General features: G+C 45.5%; 3 protein-coding genes across 5 annotated transcripts; 1 reads left to right on the forward strand and 2 right to left on the reverse strand.

Moving 5' to 3' along the window:
• Positions 1-1,959: 1,959 nt before the first annotated feature.
• tbce (tubulin folding cofactor E) lies at positions 1,960-9,036 on the reverse strand. 2 transcript variants are annotated; one of them, XM_030411274.1, is made up of 17 exons: positions 8,888-9,036; positions 8,591-8,714; positions 8,042-8,126; positions 7,764-7,919; positions 7,086-7,171; positions 6,467-6,566; positions 6,287-6,389; positions 5,646-5,722; positions 5,431-5,523; positions 4,794-4,858; positions 4,621-4,685; positions 4,296-4,448; positions 4,065-4,203; positions 3,884-3,952; positions 3,214-3,273; positions 3,010-3,101; positions 1,960-2,876 (listed from the first exon to the last, which is right to left on the reverse strand). In XM_030411274.1, exons 2-17 carry the CDS (start codon positions 8,703-8,705, stop codon positions 2,784-2,786), a joined length of 1,551 nt encoding a protein of 516 aa, XP_030267134.1. In that variant the 5' UTR covers positions 8,706-8,714; positions 8,888-9,036; the 3' UTR covers positions 1,960-2,783. The 2 variants fall into 2 exon arrangements, with proteins under 2 accessions (XP_030267134.1, XP_030267124.1); XM_030411264.1 differs by having other exon boundaries at positions 8,591-8,781; positions 8,888-9,015.
• A 158-nt stretch (positions 9,037-9,194) lies between these two features.
• Positions 9,195-13,345, forward strand: rbm34 (RNA binding motif protein 34). Of its 2 annotated transcripts, none has more exons than XM_030411351.1 (11): positions 9,195-9,418; positions 9,804-9,978; positions 10,114-10,238; positions 10,594-10,804; positions 11,066-11,125; positions 11,587-11,630; positions 11,720-11,803; positions 11,898-11,961; positions 12,250-12,292; positions 12,393-12,511; positions 12,760-13,345. In XM_030411351.1, the coding sequence occupies exons 1-11, from the start codon at positions 9,396-9,398 to the stop codon at positions 13,096-13,098; spliced, it is 1,287 nt and encodes a 428-aa protein (XP_030267211.1). In that variant the 5' UTR covers positions 9,195-9,395; the 3' UTR covers positions 13,099-13,345. The 2 variants fall into 2 exon arrangements, with proteins under 2 accessions (XP_030267211.1, XP_030267219.1); XM_030411359.1 differs by having other exon boundaries at positions 9,819-9,978.
• A 442-nt stretch (positions 13,346-13,787) lies between these two features.
• tomm20b (translocase of outer mitochondrial membrane 20b) lies at positions 13,788-16,513 on the reverse strand. The gene is made up of 5 exons (XM_030411747.1): positions 16,259-16,513; positions 15,186-15,232; positions 14,791-14,872; positions 14,508-14,650; positions 13,788-14,399 (listed from the first exon to the last, which is right to left on the reverse strand). Exons 1-5 carry the CDS (start codon positions 16,380-16,382, stop codon positions 14,355-14,357), a joined length of 441 nt encoding a protein of 146 aa, XP_030267607.1. The 5' UTR covers positions 16,383-16,513; the 3' UTR covers positions 13,788-14,354.
• Between the last annotated feature and the right edge of the window lie 1,609 nt (positions 16,514-18,122).

Genomic DNA, 18,122 nt, shown 5'->3' on the forward strand with positions numbered 1-18,122 from the left:
TCTCCGTTAAGAGGGCAGAAAGAGAGGAGCCTTCCCCCTCCTCTCTCCTCGAAAGAGAATCCTGGTTCCTCTCCCTCTTCCGCCTCAAGCTCTCAAAGATCCACCGAATAATCCGTCTTTTCCATAATAAGTTCCGTTGTTCTCCTCAAGTACTAATCCTCTGCTTTTCTAATCCTCCTCCTCTTCCTATCTTCTCTTACTACCTTTCCTCCTGCTCAACTAATCCTCTTTCCTCCTCCTCATCCTCCTCCTCTCCTCCTCTCTTCTTTCCTCACTCTTCTTCCTCCTCCTCCCCTCCTCCTCCTCTCTTTCCTCCTCCTCCTCCCGCAGTGTATCGTCACGTAGATTTTCCCGTTTCTATTCATGCAAACTCTTAAGATGAACTCACATCAGCGACGTACAAACCAGCTAACAGACGAGCACAGAATCATTAGAGACAAAAGAAACAAGATCACAGAAGTTTTTCAAGCTTTTATCTATAAAAAAAAACAAAACTTTGAACTTTAGTTATGAACAATCATCTCGACCCGCCCTCGTCTCTCCTGAGCCAATCACACTCCAGCCTCCGGATGACTGATGCATCAGTAATATATAGTTTATATCAGTTTTTAAAGCCCTAATCTTTGGAAATTATGAAAGTTGATGTAGTTTTTTATGCATTTTGCTCTTTGAATGTCGTTTTTCCACCTCAGCTGTTTTTGACTGTTTCTAGGCACAAAGTTTATGATGAGCGATTCTGAGGTCATACAACAGTATTTTGTCACCAGACACCTGATTATTCCCTCAGAAAAACATGTGTCATGTGTGTTTTCAGTCATGTTACGATCTCATTTTAAACTTGACGTGGACACATTTAGTTTTCCAGCTCGACTCTGAGAGACATTCAGGATTTTTACAAACACTTCCAGGAGTAAAAACAAGTTAAGTGGATTTTGAGAAGGTTAAATTTGCTGTTATCATATTTAACTGGTTCTTTTTTCTCGTTAACCCACGTTAACACGTCGGTCGTCTCTCAGCTCTGAACCTGCTGAAGAAACAAAACACAACAAAGACGTTTCAGTCGTTTCCTCAACAGTTTGAACAAACATGATGAAACACGTTGATCTGAAATATGTCATGTCATTAATATAAAATGTGTTCAGTTGTAATGGATCAAACTAAAAGTGTAAAGGTGCTCATAAAGCTTTGTCAGCTGTCAGGTGAACGTGGTGAAGAAGTAGAAGAAGAATGAATGATGTATTAAAAACAGGTGAACTGGTCCTTTACTCTGTCCTGACCTCTGCTGGTCTCTGCTGGTCCGAGTGTTCAGACGAACAGCTGATGATTCTGTAAACTACGGAAGCCCGAGGAGCCAAAAACTCCAGATCACAAGTCAATTATCATGTTGCCTCGAGTTCACAGAGAACTCGGTCAACGTAAAAGAAATAAACACAAATGAACTCCCGAAAATGTTATTTTTCATGTTCTAAGAGTTACAAAATGTTTGTTTTTTCCCAAGCGTGGAACCAAGTGGAGAAAAACTTTTAGAGCATTTATCAGAAGCTTCTGTCCAAAGTGACTCACAGTCGTTCAGACGTACATCGACTCTCTGATGGAGCCGTTTGGACTTCAGCATGCAGACCAGGGGAATCGAACCAGCGACCTCCTGATAACGAGACGCTGGCTCCACTCCTGAGACAGCTGAGGGGAAATCTTTTCTCTTTTGTAACACAGTGAGAAAACATTTTCACACAGAAATCCATTTATTTCCTGGGAATATTCTTTGTGAGAAACCGAGATAAAAAAACAAAAAAATTTAAATTAAAATTAAAAAGGTCTTCAGATCAAAAATCGATTTTTTTTCATGTGTGAAACTGAGTGGGGGAAAAGTTTGTGTTTTTTTCCTCCAGTAGAAAAAAGGAAGGAAATGTGTTTCTTCTGAAAATGTTACAGGTAGAAAATCAGATCAAACATCCTGAAAACATTTTTCATGGAAATGTTTTATTTTTGTGAGTGAAACCAAGAAACAAAACAGAGAATTAAAAGAATTCTGTGTGGAACCGAGAGAAGAAATGCTGAGTTGTTTTTCTCCTGGAATAAAATAAAACCAAGAAAAATAAAAATGAGTGAACTTTTTAGTGTTTTTCCTGCAAATGTTTTGCATCAAGACAAGTTGATAATTGGAGCAGTTTTTCTCCTGGAATGTGTTTTTACCTCACACGTTTATCCAGGTAAAACATTTTGCGGGTGATTTTTCTAGGAGAAAAAAAGAAATCCTGTTAAATGTTTAAATCTGATAAGAAAGTGTGAAACCAAGTGAGCAACGTTTCAGTTTTTTTCCAGGAGAAAAAACACATCAATAATCTGACTGGCCCCTCAGGGCTTCCATACCGACGTCACACACAAGGAAAAGGTAAAAATGAAAGTCAGATCAATCGATCGGTTATTGATATTTGTTAAGATTTTACCTAAAAGCTGCAGACATGCACTAATGTTGCTGAACATGTTTATAGTTATGACGTCAGAACAGCAGGAAGTCGGCGATGTCAGCGAACATGTAACGACTGCTTCCTTTAAATATTGGACGACGCTGGAATCCGTCTCCATGACAACACAGTCGATGGCGGCTGTCGTCTGAACTGAAACGCTAACGAGGATCTTTGATCCAGTTCACACAGATCCAGAGTCAGTCTGAAGAGAATCCACCTCTCAGTGTCGGTCTGTCCTCAGCCTGAAGCTGGATCTCAGGATCAGTTCTTGGGGGCTCTGCTGTGGACCGGTTCTGCACCTCCTGGTCCGGTTCTTCACCAGCGGACCAGCACCTGGTCTCCGTCTTCTATGGAGTAGAACTCCAGAGTCTTCTGGTCGCTGTCGATCTCAAACTCTGTCCCGACCATCTGCACACAGACGTGGGTCAGAACATGAGCGAACAGGCTACTGCAACAGCACCGGTCAGGTCCAGTTCATTCAAGATGAAGAGCCGAATATTCACAGACACACAGAGGACCGGAGAGGTCCGGCTGGGCTCACCTTCAGGCTGGTGTAGGACAGCTGCAGGTCTGCAGCAGGAACCTTCAGCAGTCTGTACAGCAGGCCCTTCACCTTCTGGACCAGCATGGACGCTGCACAGCAGGAAACACAGGTCAACTCAACCGGACCAGAACTCAACATTCTGCTGACCCTCTCTGAGCTTTGTGTTACTGACGGAGCACAAACACTTTCTCATGAGTTTACCTGGAAGCTTCTTCTCGATCGGCTTCCGCTCGGCGTCGTCAGGAAACACGAAGGTGATTTCTGGTGAGGAAAGATTCAACTTCAACCTGATCTGAGTCAAACTTATAGAGATTTATTATTACATTTATTAAACATTCAGAAAAGATTCTTTTTTCAGTGTTTGTAACGGAATGAAATCCTCGTCATAAACCGAGAAGAAAAAAACATTTTCCACAGGGAAATAAAAACATTATATTTGTTTTAGGAGGATATTTTTCACACATGGAGTGAAAAACATGTTTTTACTTGATTTAACACATGGAAACTTTTCTCCTGAAAAAGTTTTTTGTTTTTACCAGTACAAAGAACTTTGTGCTCCATCAAATATCCTGGAAAACCTTTTACTGTTTTCCTCCTATTTTATAGGTTTGTTAGCAGTTAAACAGTTAATTACTTCTCATTAGGTTATTTTTGTTGAAGCGCTGAGAGAAGAAAACGTTTTTATCAGCCAACCGTTAGTTTAGAAATAAAGATTTCTTCTGTCCCTGTAAATCAGACGCCTCACGACCTTCCGTGCAGCTCTGGCGACCCCTGGTGGGCGTCAGGACCTCCAGGACGGGAACCACTTTAATTCATGGCCTGTACATGAAAGCCAATCAGGGAGCAGACAGCAGAAAGAGGCGGGACTTACTTAACAGCTGGTTTTTCAGTGCAAACGGCTCCGGCTTCTTCAGCTCGCCTTCCTCTGGAGCGCCGTACTCTGAAACAACACCGACACTTTCAGCTGTCAGTACACTCACATTTTACTGACTGCCCCTTTAAACCGTCAGCCAATCGGCCGCCCTGTGACCTGCTGTGTGGGCGTGGCTTACTGTTGATGAGGCTCAGGTAACGAGGGTGCTGACAGGTGAACTGGCTGCTGGGCTCGCTGCCCCCGCCGGCCTTCAACCACTCCTCTCCGAACATCTTGATGTAGTCCAGCTCCGCCCCCCTCCGGTCCTCGGCTTGGATCTGATGGAAACCATGGCAACGGGTCAGCATGTACACACGCACACACGCGCACACACACACACACACACACACACACACACACACACACACACCTCACAGCTGTTGAGGACGACCAGCCGTCCCAGTTTAGCGATCAGCAGCTGATTGGCTGTTCTGGGGTTTCCGTCGCTGCTCACCAATCGGTTGCCGCGACACGATAACTTCACCAAACTGGGCAACTTGGCTAACTCGTCCACCACACACCACTGAGAGAGAGAGAGAGAGAGAGAGAGAGAGAGAGAGAGAGAGAGAGAGAGAGAGAGAGAGAGAGAGAGAGAGAGAGAGAGAGAGAGAGAGAGAGAGAGAGAGGGGATCAATACAGCTGGACTCTACTGACTCTGACTCTGATTCCTCTGCAGACCCGTTTGTGTCTCTGACCTCAGTGATGTTGTTCTGGTCCAGGTTCAGGCTGGTCAGGGATGGAAACATGGCCGTCTGAGCTCCTACAGAGGAAACACTCAGTTACAGCTTCACTTCTTTCTGTTCACACACACACAGTGTGAATCTGATCCGAGGACGTGTCAACATTAAACACAGCCGTTTGTTTTTACCGGGAGCAGCGTCATCAAACCGCAGATCAGACAGTCCAGTGTTGGACAAGCTCAGCTGCTCCAGCCTGAAATCACACAGCACAGTCTGTCAGTCAGCTGGTAAAGGGACAGTTCACCCAAACAAAAGTCCTGCTGATGATATAAAGTCAATTCAAAACAGAGGAACAACCACAGAAACATCAGACGTCTCCGTACAGCTCGTCTGCTGCATCTGTGTAGCTAGCTGCAGTTAGCATCTCTCTGGTTCCTCTCTGGGATCACTGAACTGGGTTCTGATCCGTCCAGGTTCTGTTGATCCAGATAATCTCCACAGATTAACTCCACTCTGTGATGCGTGAAGCTAAATTAACTGTGTAGCAGTAAGAAGCTAATGCTAGGCTACAAACAGCAACCTCTGTAGTCTCATTCAGACACTCGTTAGCAACCGCTAACTGTTGTTAACACATGAGGAGCTTCAGGATTAAACTGTGATGATGTTTAATGTCAGACAGCAGAAATGTTTCGAAGATGACTTTCCATCAACATGGAGATGACTGAGTTAACATTTCAGGGTGAACTGGTCCTTTAAATATTGTCCTCACACCATCCAGCTGTGATGTGTGTGATGTCACAGTGCTGTCACACAGGTGAGGTGTACCTGGGCAGCGCGGCCACACTGAGCACGCTGAGCTGCAGCAGAGGGTTGGAGGCCAAGCTGAGGCTCCTGAGGGACTGCAGGACTCCGTCAGGCCTTCAAAGCATCAAACACACCAGAGTTACACATCACCTCCACAGTCAGAGTGTCACACCTGTCGCTCTGACACCTGTCGCTCTGACACCTGTCGCTCTGACGCCTGACGCCGGCAGTTTTACCTCTGCAGCTCTCTGATGTTGTTCGCCTCCACAGACAGATTCTCCAGCTGCGGCCACATGGGGGCGCACTGCAGGACCTGATCCCAGACCAGCAGAGAGAGACACAGCTCAGACACTTTGATTCTGACTTGAGCTGCAGCTACAATTAGTGTTATCATTATTCTCTCTCTCAATCAATCAATCAGTCAATCAGATGTTTGGATTATAAAATATCAGAACAGGATGAAAAGTATTGATCAGTGACGTCGTCAAACAGTTTCGTTCACAACTCAAACACTCAGTTTACAGTCTGAGAGGAAAAGATTCACATCTACCAGCAGCAGAGTTCAGACTTAATGTCTTCAATTAACTGATGTTCAAATTAGTCGGCAATTAATTGAATTGATGACAACTAATCAATTGATTGTTGCAGCTGGACATTCTGACAGTTTGGACATCTAACAATAAAAAGACGTTAACAGCTGAGTGACTCAGCTTCTATGTGTTGATGTTTTTTAAATCTTCATGTCATTTATAGAAATAATTATCTTTGTATATTAACATTAGATTAAAATAACTTCAAATAAATAAAGGTTACAATCTGTTCCTGCAGTTAAACGACAGTAAGAGACTTTCTGACGACGAACACGTGACCTGCGTACCTGTGACCAGGTGATGTCACAGCTGTTGAGGCCGAGAACTCTGAGGCTGCTGAACGCCTGAACGTGAGCAGAGACGTCAGCAGGCAGCCGCAGCCTGTTGTTACTGAGAGACAGGAAGAAGAGTTCAGACAGACAGACAGACAGACAGACAGACAGACAGACACACACACACACACACACCTGAGCTGCAGGTTCTCCAGGTGATCCAGCTGCTGACTGACAGCAGTCACGTCCTCCCAGCAGCACAGCAGAGTTCTGCTCAGGTCCAAATACTTCACATCTGAGCGCTGCTGTTAAGGAAACACTGAGCGCGCTCACAAACAAACAAACAAACAAACAAACAAACAACAACATCAAACAGCCTGACAGTCACTGAGTTTCCTCTCAGACTTTCCTGAACTCTTCTCCCACTGGACAGAATCAACTCGTCAGCAGGACACTAGATTCAAATAATAATAATTAATCTGGAGATCATTATTATCATTAACCTCGTCTGTCAGTATGTCTTTAAAATTATAGTATTTAAAATTTGCACATAAAAACAAGTGACGATTCCCATTAAAAGAAATAATACTGTCAAGTAAAGTAAAAGAAATAATACAGCTGCAAAAAGGTTCTGATGCAGAGGTAGAAAAGTTCATGTTTCATGAGTGTGAAAACGATCAGTTAATGGACCGCTTCAACTCCTGACTTCTTCTGGATTATCATCACATACATGCTCATACTGACATGTATGACACACAGAACAGCCTGAACATTAACAACACACTGAGGCCCGGCAGCTCTGCAGTAAAGATACTCGGCGTTGTTCTCCTGATTTCTCCGTCAGCTCCGGGCCCGTTCACCTCAGAGCGAGTCAGCAACACCGTGGGGAGATTCTCATAACTGTCAAAGAGTCAAAAACAGGAGGAGTCGCAATCAGACGGAGGACATGAACCTCCGACCTGTTACACAGAACTCAAAGAAAAGGAGGTAAAACTTTCTATCGGCACCGTCAGTTACAGGTTTTAGTGAGCGTTCAACGAGACGACGTCACTGACGACACCGTCATTTTCACAGTCTGGTATTTCACTAGTTTACTGACAAACTGACAAACATCATGTGTGATTAGAACAGAATTCAAACAGGATCAACACAGTATTTATCTCTCTTCAGTCACTAGAATACAAAGAAATGTAAAAGTACAATTTTGAGTGTTTCCATGTTCTGCTGCTTCATATTTTCCCTCCACTCGTGTATCTGATAGTTGTAATTACCAGTTAATCTGCAGACAGTGTTTATAGTTTAACCTCAGACGTGAAAATCTGTCGAGCAGTTTTTGTGTAATCCTGCTGACGAGCCAAACAACAAACGGACACGGCTGAATCAGAACCTCCTCGGTGGCAGAATCAACAGTGATGTCTCTAACTTCAGACTGTTGACAGGTTGAGAGAACAGCCACACTGAACAGTGTGATGACACAAACTGAGTGTCGTACCTGCGCTCGCTGATCCCCAACCAGCTGAGCTTCTCAGAGGAGGCGTCAGTCAGCACCTCCTCCGTGTCGGTCTGGTACACCTGCTGCACGGCGGTCAGGAAGTCCACGCCGAAGCTCACCTTCGCTGGCCGGACGAAGGAGCCTCCTTTAGGGTGTCTGAGAGCAGAAACCCACGAGGGACACAACACTTACCCACTGATCACACATGACAGAAGCTCTGATGGTGAACTACGCGGGAACACTGGGTTTAATCTCACTGGATAATAACTTCTTCTTACCTGCAGGTGAAATACTGGACTCCATCATGGCTGCCATTGTGTTTGCCTCTCTCTGGGTGATCCCACTCAACGCCGAGCCACAGCCCTGCAAACACGAGCAGACGTCAGGTGAGCGTCAAGTTTCAACCAGGCAGGCGGTGAAGTATCGATGTGGGTCTGAACTCATTGATTGAGTGGAGCCGGTGGTTCTGGGTGGTTCTGGGCTGCGCGGGCATGTTTTAATGTTTTCTATGTGATGCTGGTGTTCCATTACAGGTTTTTCAGCACTTTCTCAGATGTTGCATGTCGTCTCAACACATGCAGCTGTTGTTTATCCAACAACAGACACCATGTTGCTTGTTTGCTTCCACTATGACCACAATCAGTGAGTCCAGGTCCATCTCTGGTTCTGTCTGTGCTGTTGGTTCCTTCTTTAAAGCTGTTCTGCAACTTAAATAGTACAGTGAAACTCCTCTGTAGTTCTTCACAGAAGCTTGTCTGGAGATATTGTTCTGACTCAGTGTGGAGCTGTGACCCAGCTCAGGTACAGTGAGGTGTCCTGTCTCTTACCTGCCGTCGGTGGTACCGGGCCCACATACCGGACCGTGGCCCGCTCCCCGTCGCAGGCCACCCGCCTACCGACCGCGTCCGCCGGCACCTCCTGCTCCGTGTGGTCGACTCCCATCTCGGCGTCCTGGAGTGAAGGCGCTGTCAGACTGACGGCTAACAGGAGCCGGCTAGCTTCACTGCAGCTAACCAAGCTAACGTCACACCAACAAGTGTGATAAACTGACGGCTGTAGCTCCGAACAAAGACTGAAAACTATTAAAAATAACAACTGAGATAAAAACAGAACTGTTTAATTACCTGTGACGTTTTAAAGGTAGCTTCCGTGTCTGCTACGTAGCTAGCTAACCTCCGGACCCAAACATTCCACGTCTCTGCTCTACCGGAAGTGACAGATTTCGAAGACGCACTCACTTCCTCACAAAACTTTTCTAGAATAGATATAATAAATACATATTGTGTTTCCTAAACATTCATTTTTACACACTATATATTCCAGTACGTGTAGTTTTTACCACCACAGATCCGAAGAGGTTCAGTTTGGCGGTTAAATCAACGTTACTCGAGGGAACAGTAAAAGCGGAACCTTTATGCCGCTGTGATCGTGTTCTGCGTGGGAACTACTTCGCAGCAGGACGACGTTGTGCCAGAAGGAAAACGTGTGGATGTTCTCTCGTGTAACTGTTTGAGTTTAACTCGTGTTTATCGATGTAAATGCTTCGTTTAAACTCACAAATTACTTATTTCAATCACTAAAACAAACCGGAAGTCCGCGTTGAGGTGAAGGCGGAACCATCTGGAAGAAACGATGAAGAAAACACGTGACCAGAGGTTTGTTTACACATCTGTTAGTGTGTCTTATTCAATATGTTACAGGCTTTTTATATTTATTCATTACTTCTGACGACATTCAGATTGACTTCACGTACCTTTGATGTCCACAGAGTGTTTTTAAAATAATAAATATACTATAAGCAGATATATATTAAACTTTATGGTGACACCTGGGGAGACAAGGTGCTCATTCATCACTGTTCATCAGTGCTAGAAAGTAACTAAGTATAGATTTAATTACTGTAGTTAAATACAGTGTTAAAGCACATTTCAGAGGCTGATATTACGGTTTAAATTGAATCCAAAGATCTAACCAACAGAGTACTAACTATATGTCACTGTGTGTGGATGTGTCAGCTGTTCTGCGTCTTCTTCACCTCAGTGTTTGTGTCCTCAGTGGAGAGGCGTCGTCAGGACAACAGCCAGCTGACTACCTGGTGGGTCAGGTGTCAGGAAGTCTGTTCCAGAAGAACTCTGCAGCCTCTGGATCGTCGCTGTCGGCTTTATTCGGCACCGCTGCACCAGCTGCACCGCTTCAGTTTCAGCCAGCACCAAAAGTAAATCACAAATATCAAGTTGATAAAAAAGATTCAGCTACTCAATGAAGTTTTTAACAGACAGAAGGAAGGAAGTCGTCCATCTGTAAAATGTAGAATATCACAAGATTGATCTTTTCCACGGTTGTTCCGCAGCCTGTTCAGAGGAGCGCAGAAGAAAAGGAGCTTGAGAAGGATCCAGAGGTCAAAGGTCAGTCCAGCCAGAAGAAGAAGAAGCAGCTCAAAGAGAAATCAGAAGCCGAACAGAAGCTGGACAACAGGTGAGGAGTTTAGAGACAGACGGTTTGTTCATCCACACAGCTGTCGGTCATCTCTTCTCTCTCCTGCCTCCTGTTCTGCTCTTTTTTCTTCTCTTCCTCTATTTTTCTCCTGTTTTTTCTTCTTTGCATCAGTACATAATATCTGCCAATTAATTGATAAATCCTGTCCCAGAGTCTGAAGTGACGTCTTCAAATGTTTGAAAGCTTCCAGAGACTTTATTTGTAAGAAAAAAAAACAGTTAAGAAGCTGAGACCAGAAAATGTTTGACGACGTTGTTGAAGAAGTTGGTGATTAATTATCTTTTGTACGACTGTAACACGGATCATTCTTCCTCTTCTTCTTCTTCTCCTGCAGGGAGATCAGCTTACTGAATGCAGACGAGGACGAGCGAGGGAAGGAGACACCAGCGAAGAAGAAGAGGAAAGCAGCGGAGCCGGACGGAGAGAACGACGTGGAGAAGTGGGTGCTGAAGAGACAGAAGCTGAGAAGCAGAAAGGCGGAGGAGAAGGTGAAGACGAAGAGGACGGTGTTCGTAGGAAACCTGCCGATCGGCTGCACCAAGAAGGTAGAGAACAGAATCAAACCCATCTGAAGGTGGAGGCGTGGGTGGAGGCGTGGGTGGAGGCGTGGGTGGAGATGTGGGTGGAGATGTGGGTGGAGACGTGGGTGGAGACGTGGGTGGAGATGTGGCTTTGCCCCGGACGTGGTCAGATATTTGCTTCACTGCTGTTTAAAAACCTGATCTGTTGATGATTCTGTCAGAATTGTTCCTTCGCCTGTCGGACGGAGAATGAAATGACGGTTCTGGTTTGTTTGTGTTCTTCAGATGCTGCAGAGTCTCTTCAGGGATAACGGACCCATCGAGTCCATCCGCTTTCGCTCTGTGGTAAAAACACACACACAAACATCACAGCACAGTTTGGTTCTGAACAGGCTCGGTATCAGTTTGTAGCTGCAGGAGGAGGAATTAAATCAGAATCTTTCTCACTCTGAAACTCATCTGTTAGTTTTCCATCTTGTAAGTTTGAGGAATGATAACTTGAACTGTGATGATTTCTGGTTTCACTCACATGAACCAGAACTGGACCCGTCCTGTGAGCAAAACTTAAATAATGGTGATTAAAACACAAAGTTAATATTAACAGCTGATGAAGTGACAAAACACTTTCACTGCTGTGGGTTTAATATTCAGGAATATTATAATATTATATATTATTAGTAACAGTTTAGATGTGATAACAGATTTGAGAGTTCAGACTCTTAAATCTTTATGTTCGGCTCTTCACCATCTGATGGAGGCAGCTGGAACTTCTCCCTCATCAGTCACGTGTCGTTTGCTCCCTGCAGGTCAGAGAGGATCCGTCCATGTCCCGCAAAGTGGCAGTGATCCAGTAAGTTCCTGTTAGTCACTGATGTGATGAACAAACCTCCTCCAGGCTGCGTGTGGAATCTTAAACGAGCTTTATTTTTTACTTCACAGACGCAAAGTTCATCCCAAGAAGCACAGCATCAACGCCTACGTGGTGTTCAAAGACGAGGAGGGCGTGCAGAAGGCGTTAGAGAGGTCGGACGCTCGTTCACTGATTTACACAAACACACAGAAGCTTCTCTCGTTTAACTTCATCACCCAGCGTTCTTCTGTTCATCTCTGCTCACAGGAACGGCATCGAGATCGAGAAGGACTTTCACATCCGAGTGGACCGAGTGAGCGACAGCTCAGCGGTGAGTTAAAGGAGCATTATGTAGTTTACAGAAGAAGATTTCATCTGAGGTAATAATACAAACTGTCTCCATCAGTGAATAAACAAACTGTTCTCAGAGGTGGCAGGGTCCGCCACATATAAACAAAGAAAAACAGTATAAATTGTGTCGGTCAGTTTGTTTATCAGCCAGTGAGGATCTTTCTCTGCTCATTAACATTTCTTCAACTAATCTACAGACTGAACCTTTAATCTGATAAAGTTGAAGTTTTTTAATAATATTTATTTATTTTACGATGTTTTCTTGCAGCACGATCACAAGCGCTCGGTGTTCGTGGGGAATCTGTCGTTCGGTGAGTGTTTCTGCAGAATTGAAGTGGAAGTGAGTTTAATGACAACTTGTGTTAAAGTTAACGTGTGTGTGCGTGTGCGTGTGTGTGTGTGCGTGTGCAGAGATAAATGAGCTGGCGTTCCGGAGGCACTTTGAGGAGTGCGGCCCGGTGGAGGCTGTACGTCTGGTACGGGACCAGAACTCTGGGCTGGGGAAAGGATTCGGCTACGTCCTGTTTGAGGTGCGTCCTGCTCGCTTTGACCTCTAACCTCCACATTAGCATTAGCATTAGCATTAGCCAGATGTAGCTGTACTGAAACTGAAGTGATGAAGCTTCTTTAAATGGTTCTGCTGGTTCTGCTGGTTTCAGATTTAATCTACACTTTGATTCTGAACAGTTTAAACTACATGTCTCACATATCACAGCTGTACTGCTGATGATGATGATGATGATGATGATGGTCTGTTCCGTCTGTCTTCCGGTCACAGAACTCCGACTCGGTGCAGCTGGCGCTGAAACTGGACGGGTCCAAACTGGAGGGCCGGTCCGTGCGGGTGAAGAGGTCGATGAAGAAAGAGAAGCAGACGAATAAAAGTGACGGCCCGGGAGTCTCGGGGAGGACTGGCAGGGGCCCGCAGAAGGGCCCGGGACGGGAAACAGGAGGCGGTCGGCCGGGTTTCAAGTCTCAGAAGAAATTTTCTGGAAAGCAGCAGTGGGCGACTAAAGGCGCCGGCTCGTTCAAAGGAGAGATGGTGGACCCGAACAAAAAGCCCAAAAAGAAAGGACTGAAGAAGAAAGGGAGGCACAACAAGAAGGTCCACATCTGACTCACAGCTCGCTGACCCGAGGACTCTTTCTGAACCATCCAGCCGGTTCTGCTCCACTCACACATGTTAAAGGAGAACAGCAGAGTCCAGATCAGCAGGTGGTTCTGTTGCTCTGCTGAGTGGTTCCAGCTGTTCACTCCAACAGGAACAATTCAAACAAATGTTAAAACCTTGTTCAGTCACACTTCAGCTGCTTCTCCTGCGTCTGCTTTCTGTTGTTGTATTAAATTACAGATTTTCTCTTTGATCTTGTGTAATCTGTGAATGATTCACATCTCAGCCGTGTGTCAGAGCTCCATCACAGAGACTCTTCTGCAGAACCCAACGTCAGATTTATAAGTTCTGTCAGCCAAACATCATTTCTGTTTCTGACGCTCCTGCAGCCGACGTGATGCAGACAGAAACATGTATATAATCCAATTAAAGGAACAGTTCACCCAGAATAAAACCTCAGTGAGGTTAATATAAAGTCGGCATGTTTGGGGCGTCTTTTCAAATAAAATTGGGATCTTTGAGCGCCTACAGACACATCAGCTCAGTCTCTCCAGATCGAGACACTTAGATCATTACTGTGAACATCAGGGTCGGTGCACTCACAGCTAATGTTTGCTAGCTGCTGGGTGGTGAGCGCTGTCAGTGTCGTCACAGCTGTCGATGCAGAACTCTGTGGAACAGAAAACTCAGACAGCTTCACGGTTTGTTCTCATGTTTTATTTTTTTTTCTTAAAGAGGGTCGTCCTCTTTAACACGAACAAAACATTTGATCACTTTTTAAAAAGTGTTTCTGAGTCTAGCCTGAACAGAAAGTCGACTGATAACAAACAATAAATACTTGATGAAGCCTCCGAGCACAGAAGATTCCTGTAACTTTCCACTACTGATATCAGAGTAACCACCAAGATGGTGGACAGCATGGACATGATGCTGCACCACCCTGACGGGCGGAGCTGATTAATGGTTTCACCCAGTCCAGTTAATTAGTACATACCTACTGATGTGGATCTCTCGGGGCTGAGCGGTCGAGAGACTCTGAATACCCCAAAACGGGTAATTTAAGTAAAAAAAACAAACACTACTGTCATGATACACCAGGAATAAAAAACTAATTCCCTTTAGGACGCCCTGATGGGAAGTGATGGACGTCGGCCGGAGTGACGGAGGCCGAGGCGTTGGCAGGTCGTGATGGAAGGAGAGGCCCGTGTGAGGAAGAGGAGGATGAAGAACGGGGGAGGCGGGGACGTTTCCTCTCGATCGTCTCATTCTATATCGTCCTCGCTCAGACTCTGTGCGCTCACAATCCGCTGCAGGAGCAGAAAAACAACCAGTCAGGATGAAGGTGAGCTACGTGGTCAGGCTGGAGACCTGGCTGACTCCAGACCAGTTAGAAACAAATAGTGAGACGTGATTACCTGACTGATGCTGGGCAGTTTGGTGAGCAGCATCTGGAAGACGGGTGGAGGCAGAGTCTGCTGCAGCACCTGCAGCAGCTGCTGAGGCTGACCGCACACCGCGATGGCGTTGGTCAGGTGGTCCACACCTTTCTCATAGTCTCCTGTGGAGCAAACACCAAGACATTCGTATGGGAGACCGTGACAGAACTTCTACATGGAACTAGACTGAGAGGCTGTTCATGTTTGACAGCCTGACACTTTGACTGTGAATGGAAAAGGTGTTGATGTGTGCAGGTGTTACCCTGAGCCAGCAGCTCCTCCCCCAGCTGGATCTCCTCCAGGAAGAACTTCTGAACCGCTTCAGCGTCCTTCAGGTCTGGAAGCTGCAGCACAAAAAACATTCAGCCAGCAGGAAGCAGATCCGACCGCTCGTCTCTCTCAGACCTCACAGGAAGTCACAATGCCACAAACAGAAACATGCTCTGAAACACATCCAGGGGATTTATGGAAATCTACTTTGTAAACCACATGATGTGAACAGGATTATTAAGAGACTGACAAAACCAGAATGTAACTCATAATAATAATACTTTTCTAGATAATCCACCATCTGAGAGAGGACTCGGTGTGAGCGTTCAGTTTCAACGATCAGAGTAAAACAAGTGTTCAGCAGCGAGGTGGAGGGACGGTGCTCACCTTTGCCAGGCCTGCCCTCTCTTTGGCCACCTTCTGCTTTCTCCTCCCTGCAGCACAACAACACAAACAGTCAGAACCCAAATCATCAGTCAGCTGATCAACAACAAACACTCAGCACACGACTCCCTGCAGGCTCAGAGTACAGAAACACAGGACGTGTTTGTTCAGAGGCTGCTGGTCCTCTGCCACCTGTGACACAACACTGACCTGTCACACTTCCCTGAGTTACACCATAATCTCTGTTTGGCTGAGAGCCCAGCGGGCAGGTCAGTGATGCTCAATGTGTTGTTGTGTAACGGCTTTATGAATGAGTCTGTGTTGATGGCCTTGAGCAAATATGGCTAAGGATAAATAAAGTAAATCTAGCTATCTATGTGCTAATAAAGTGAGTGTTATTTTCAAATCCACTCTGGATAAAAAGGATTTTTTTTTTTTTTATCATTACCAAACTCCACTGAAATATCCATCAGTTTAACATGACCATGCTAATATCTACATGGTGAATAAATATAAAACCTTGCAAGAGGTATTTGAAAAATATTTAGATGCATCTCTTCAATTCAACAAGCAATACATTCACATTTATGAAGCAGGCGAGTTTTACACCCAGGCCTCACCGAACATTACTCGCAGACCTGTAGTGTTTTAGGTTTAAACATCAGGGAGGAAACGAGCTAACTGCATGTTTCTGTGGCAGGAACAGCTTCAACATGTTAATGTCTCAGTCATTAACTGGTGTTTCCTGGTTGGTCGACTATCAGCCGAATTATCCCGCAGATCTTGTGGACTCATGTGAATTCTTAAGTGTTTACTGGGAAGTATGTTAATTTATTATTTAATGGCAAAACATTAAAAATGCCTGATAAGTGAACGGAGTTTGGCGTGAGCGCTCAGCAAACAACCCGTGACGGGTTCTAACGTGACGAGCTAATACTGTGACCGGGAGGCTAAACCCGACCGACCCGACCCGAAGCCACACCGGACCGGACCCGAGCTCGGAGGATGATGAAGGTGAGGAGGAGGAAGAGGAGGAGGAGGAGGATGAAGGTGAGGAGGAGGAGGTCAACACTCACGTTCTCGCAGCCTGTTCTTGAAGTTGGGGTCACTCCGTCTTTTCCTGTCGAAGTAGATGCAGTACCCGACGAACAGAGCCCCGCACACCCCCGCGGCGATCGCGCTGGTCTTCCCGCCCATCATTACTCCCGGAACCGGGTCGGTTTGAGCAGGATTTGGGGTTATTTAACGGTTTTTCCTCCGGTGCTAGGTTTGTGTCAGGAGGCTGGCGCAGCGGCTCAGGGCAGGAAGGACCCGGCAGGACCCCGCCGTCTGACAGCTGCGGGCTGCCTGCGGACCGCCTGACTGAAACACGCAGAAATAAAACGTTTTAAAAGTTAAAGAAGCTGTAAATGCGCCGTAAGAGAGCCGATGGAGGAAGATACAGTATATGATAACGTGTTCTGTCATTAACATTATATCAGGCTTCTGTCACTTCAGTTTTATTGTTGTTTTGAGCAGCCTAACTGCCGCACGAGCGCGTCACAGGTTACATGACCTGCCTGCTGACAAAGGTTAAAGGAGCACTCCGTAGTTTTATTCAAGAGTCAGAGGAGGAAGACTTTTATATGTCTTAACAAATGAACTTAACTGAATAAATTATATAATAAAAAACGTAAATCAATTTATACTGGTTTACTTTGTTTACATGTGGCGGACCCTGCCACCTCTCTGGCTTCAAACAGTGTTCTGGGACCTGATTTTCCTCTCAGAACACTTTGTTAAATCACTACTGGAGAATGTTTTTTTATTATTATCTCATTAATATTAAAAAATATTAACATTGAGAGTTTTAATTTCTTGTACAAAACTCCACAGTGCCCCTTTAATAACATGTCATGTATGTGACACTGAGGCTGTCAGAATAAAAAAGGTATTTCTATGGCAAAAAAAAAAGCCTAGTTCCATCAGAACACCTGCACCGGAGCAGCAGGAGTAGAGATCTGGGGCTCATTAAATATTAAATATTGATCCAATCATTTGAAATAATCATGTTCATTGTTTGGGCACAGAACTCAGATGTGTGTGAGTCCAGCTCCCCTCAGCGAATCACCACAGATTCATGTCAAAGTGTTAAATATGTTCCTGTCTGACTGACGCTGACTCACACAGACTGAGACAGGCATCATGCCCCGTGGCATTATGGGTACAGCAGGCTGAGGACACCAGCACTGACTCCTGTCCATCAACAGGGGTAGCTGTGGGTCCACCACAGTGTCTGCACACACACACACACACACACACACAAACACTCTCTCTCTCTCTCTCTCACACACACACACACACACACACACACACACAGTAACACACACACACACTCTCTCTCACACACACACACACACAGTAACACACACACACAGTCTGCACCCTGTCAGGTTGTGATATCTTGATATTTGGACGCCTGATGGTGTGAAGGATTTAAAAGGACAGTCAGCAGCTCGTACAGCAGCATGAATGAACAACACACAACTCTGGAACGTGTGTGTGTGTGTGCGTGTGTGCAGACACACTCACACTCTCCTGGATGGTTTAATCCAAACCATCCTGCGGCATCATGGGAGAACAACTGTCAGACTGATGCAACAAGCCAGAAAACAACCTGTTTACAGTCAGTGAGCAGATCAGAGTGAAGCAGGAACACCAGTTATTATTAGTAACTACTGAGCCTGTTTAAAGGAGCAGTCCGTCAGATGAGGACAGTCAACAACTAAAAGCTGAGCTAATATCATGATCACAGCGATGTGAAGTTAGCATGCTAACCAGCTAGCCTCATAATACCACTGTGTAGCTCAGAGGTGATAGCGCTGCTGTAAATCACCTCTGTAGTTCAGTCCCAGTCTGCCAGCCGGACCTCTTCACTGGAGCCTGCTGAGCCCGGTTCTC

This window comes from Sparus aurata, chromosome 1, assembly GCF_900880675.1.
Source record: "Sparus aurata chromosome 1, fSpaAur1.1, whole genome shotgun sequence".
In the NCBI taxonomy this organism is placed as follows: Eukaryota; Metazoa; Chordata; class Actinopteri; order Spariformes; family Sparidae; genus Sparus; species Sparus aurata.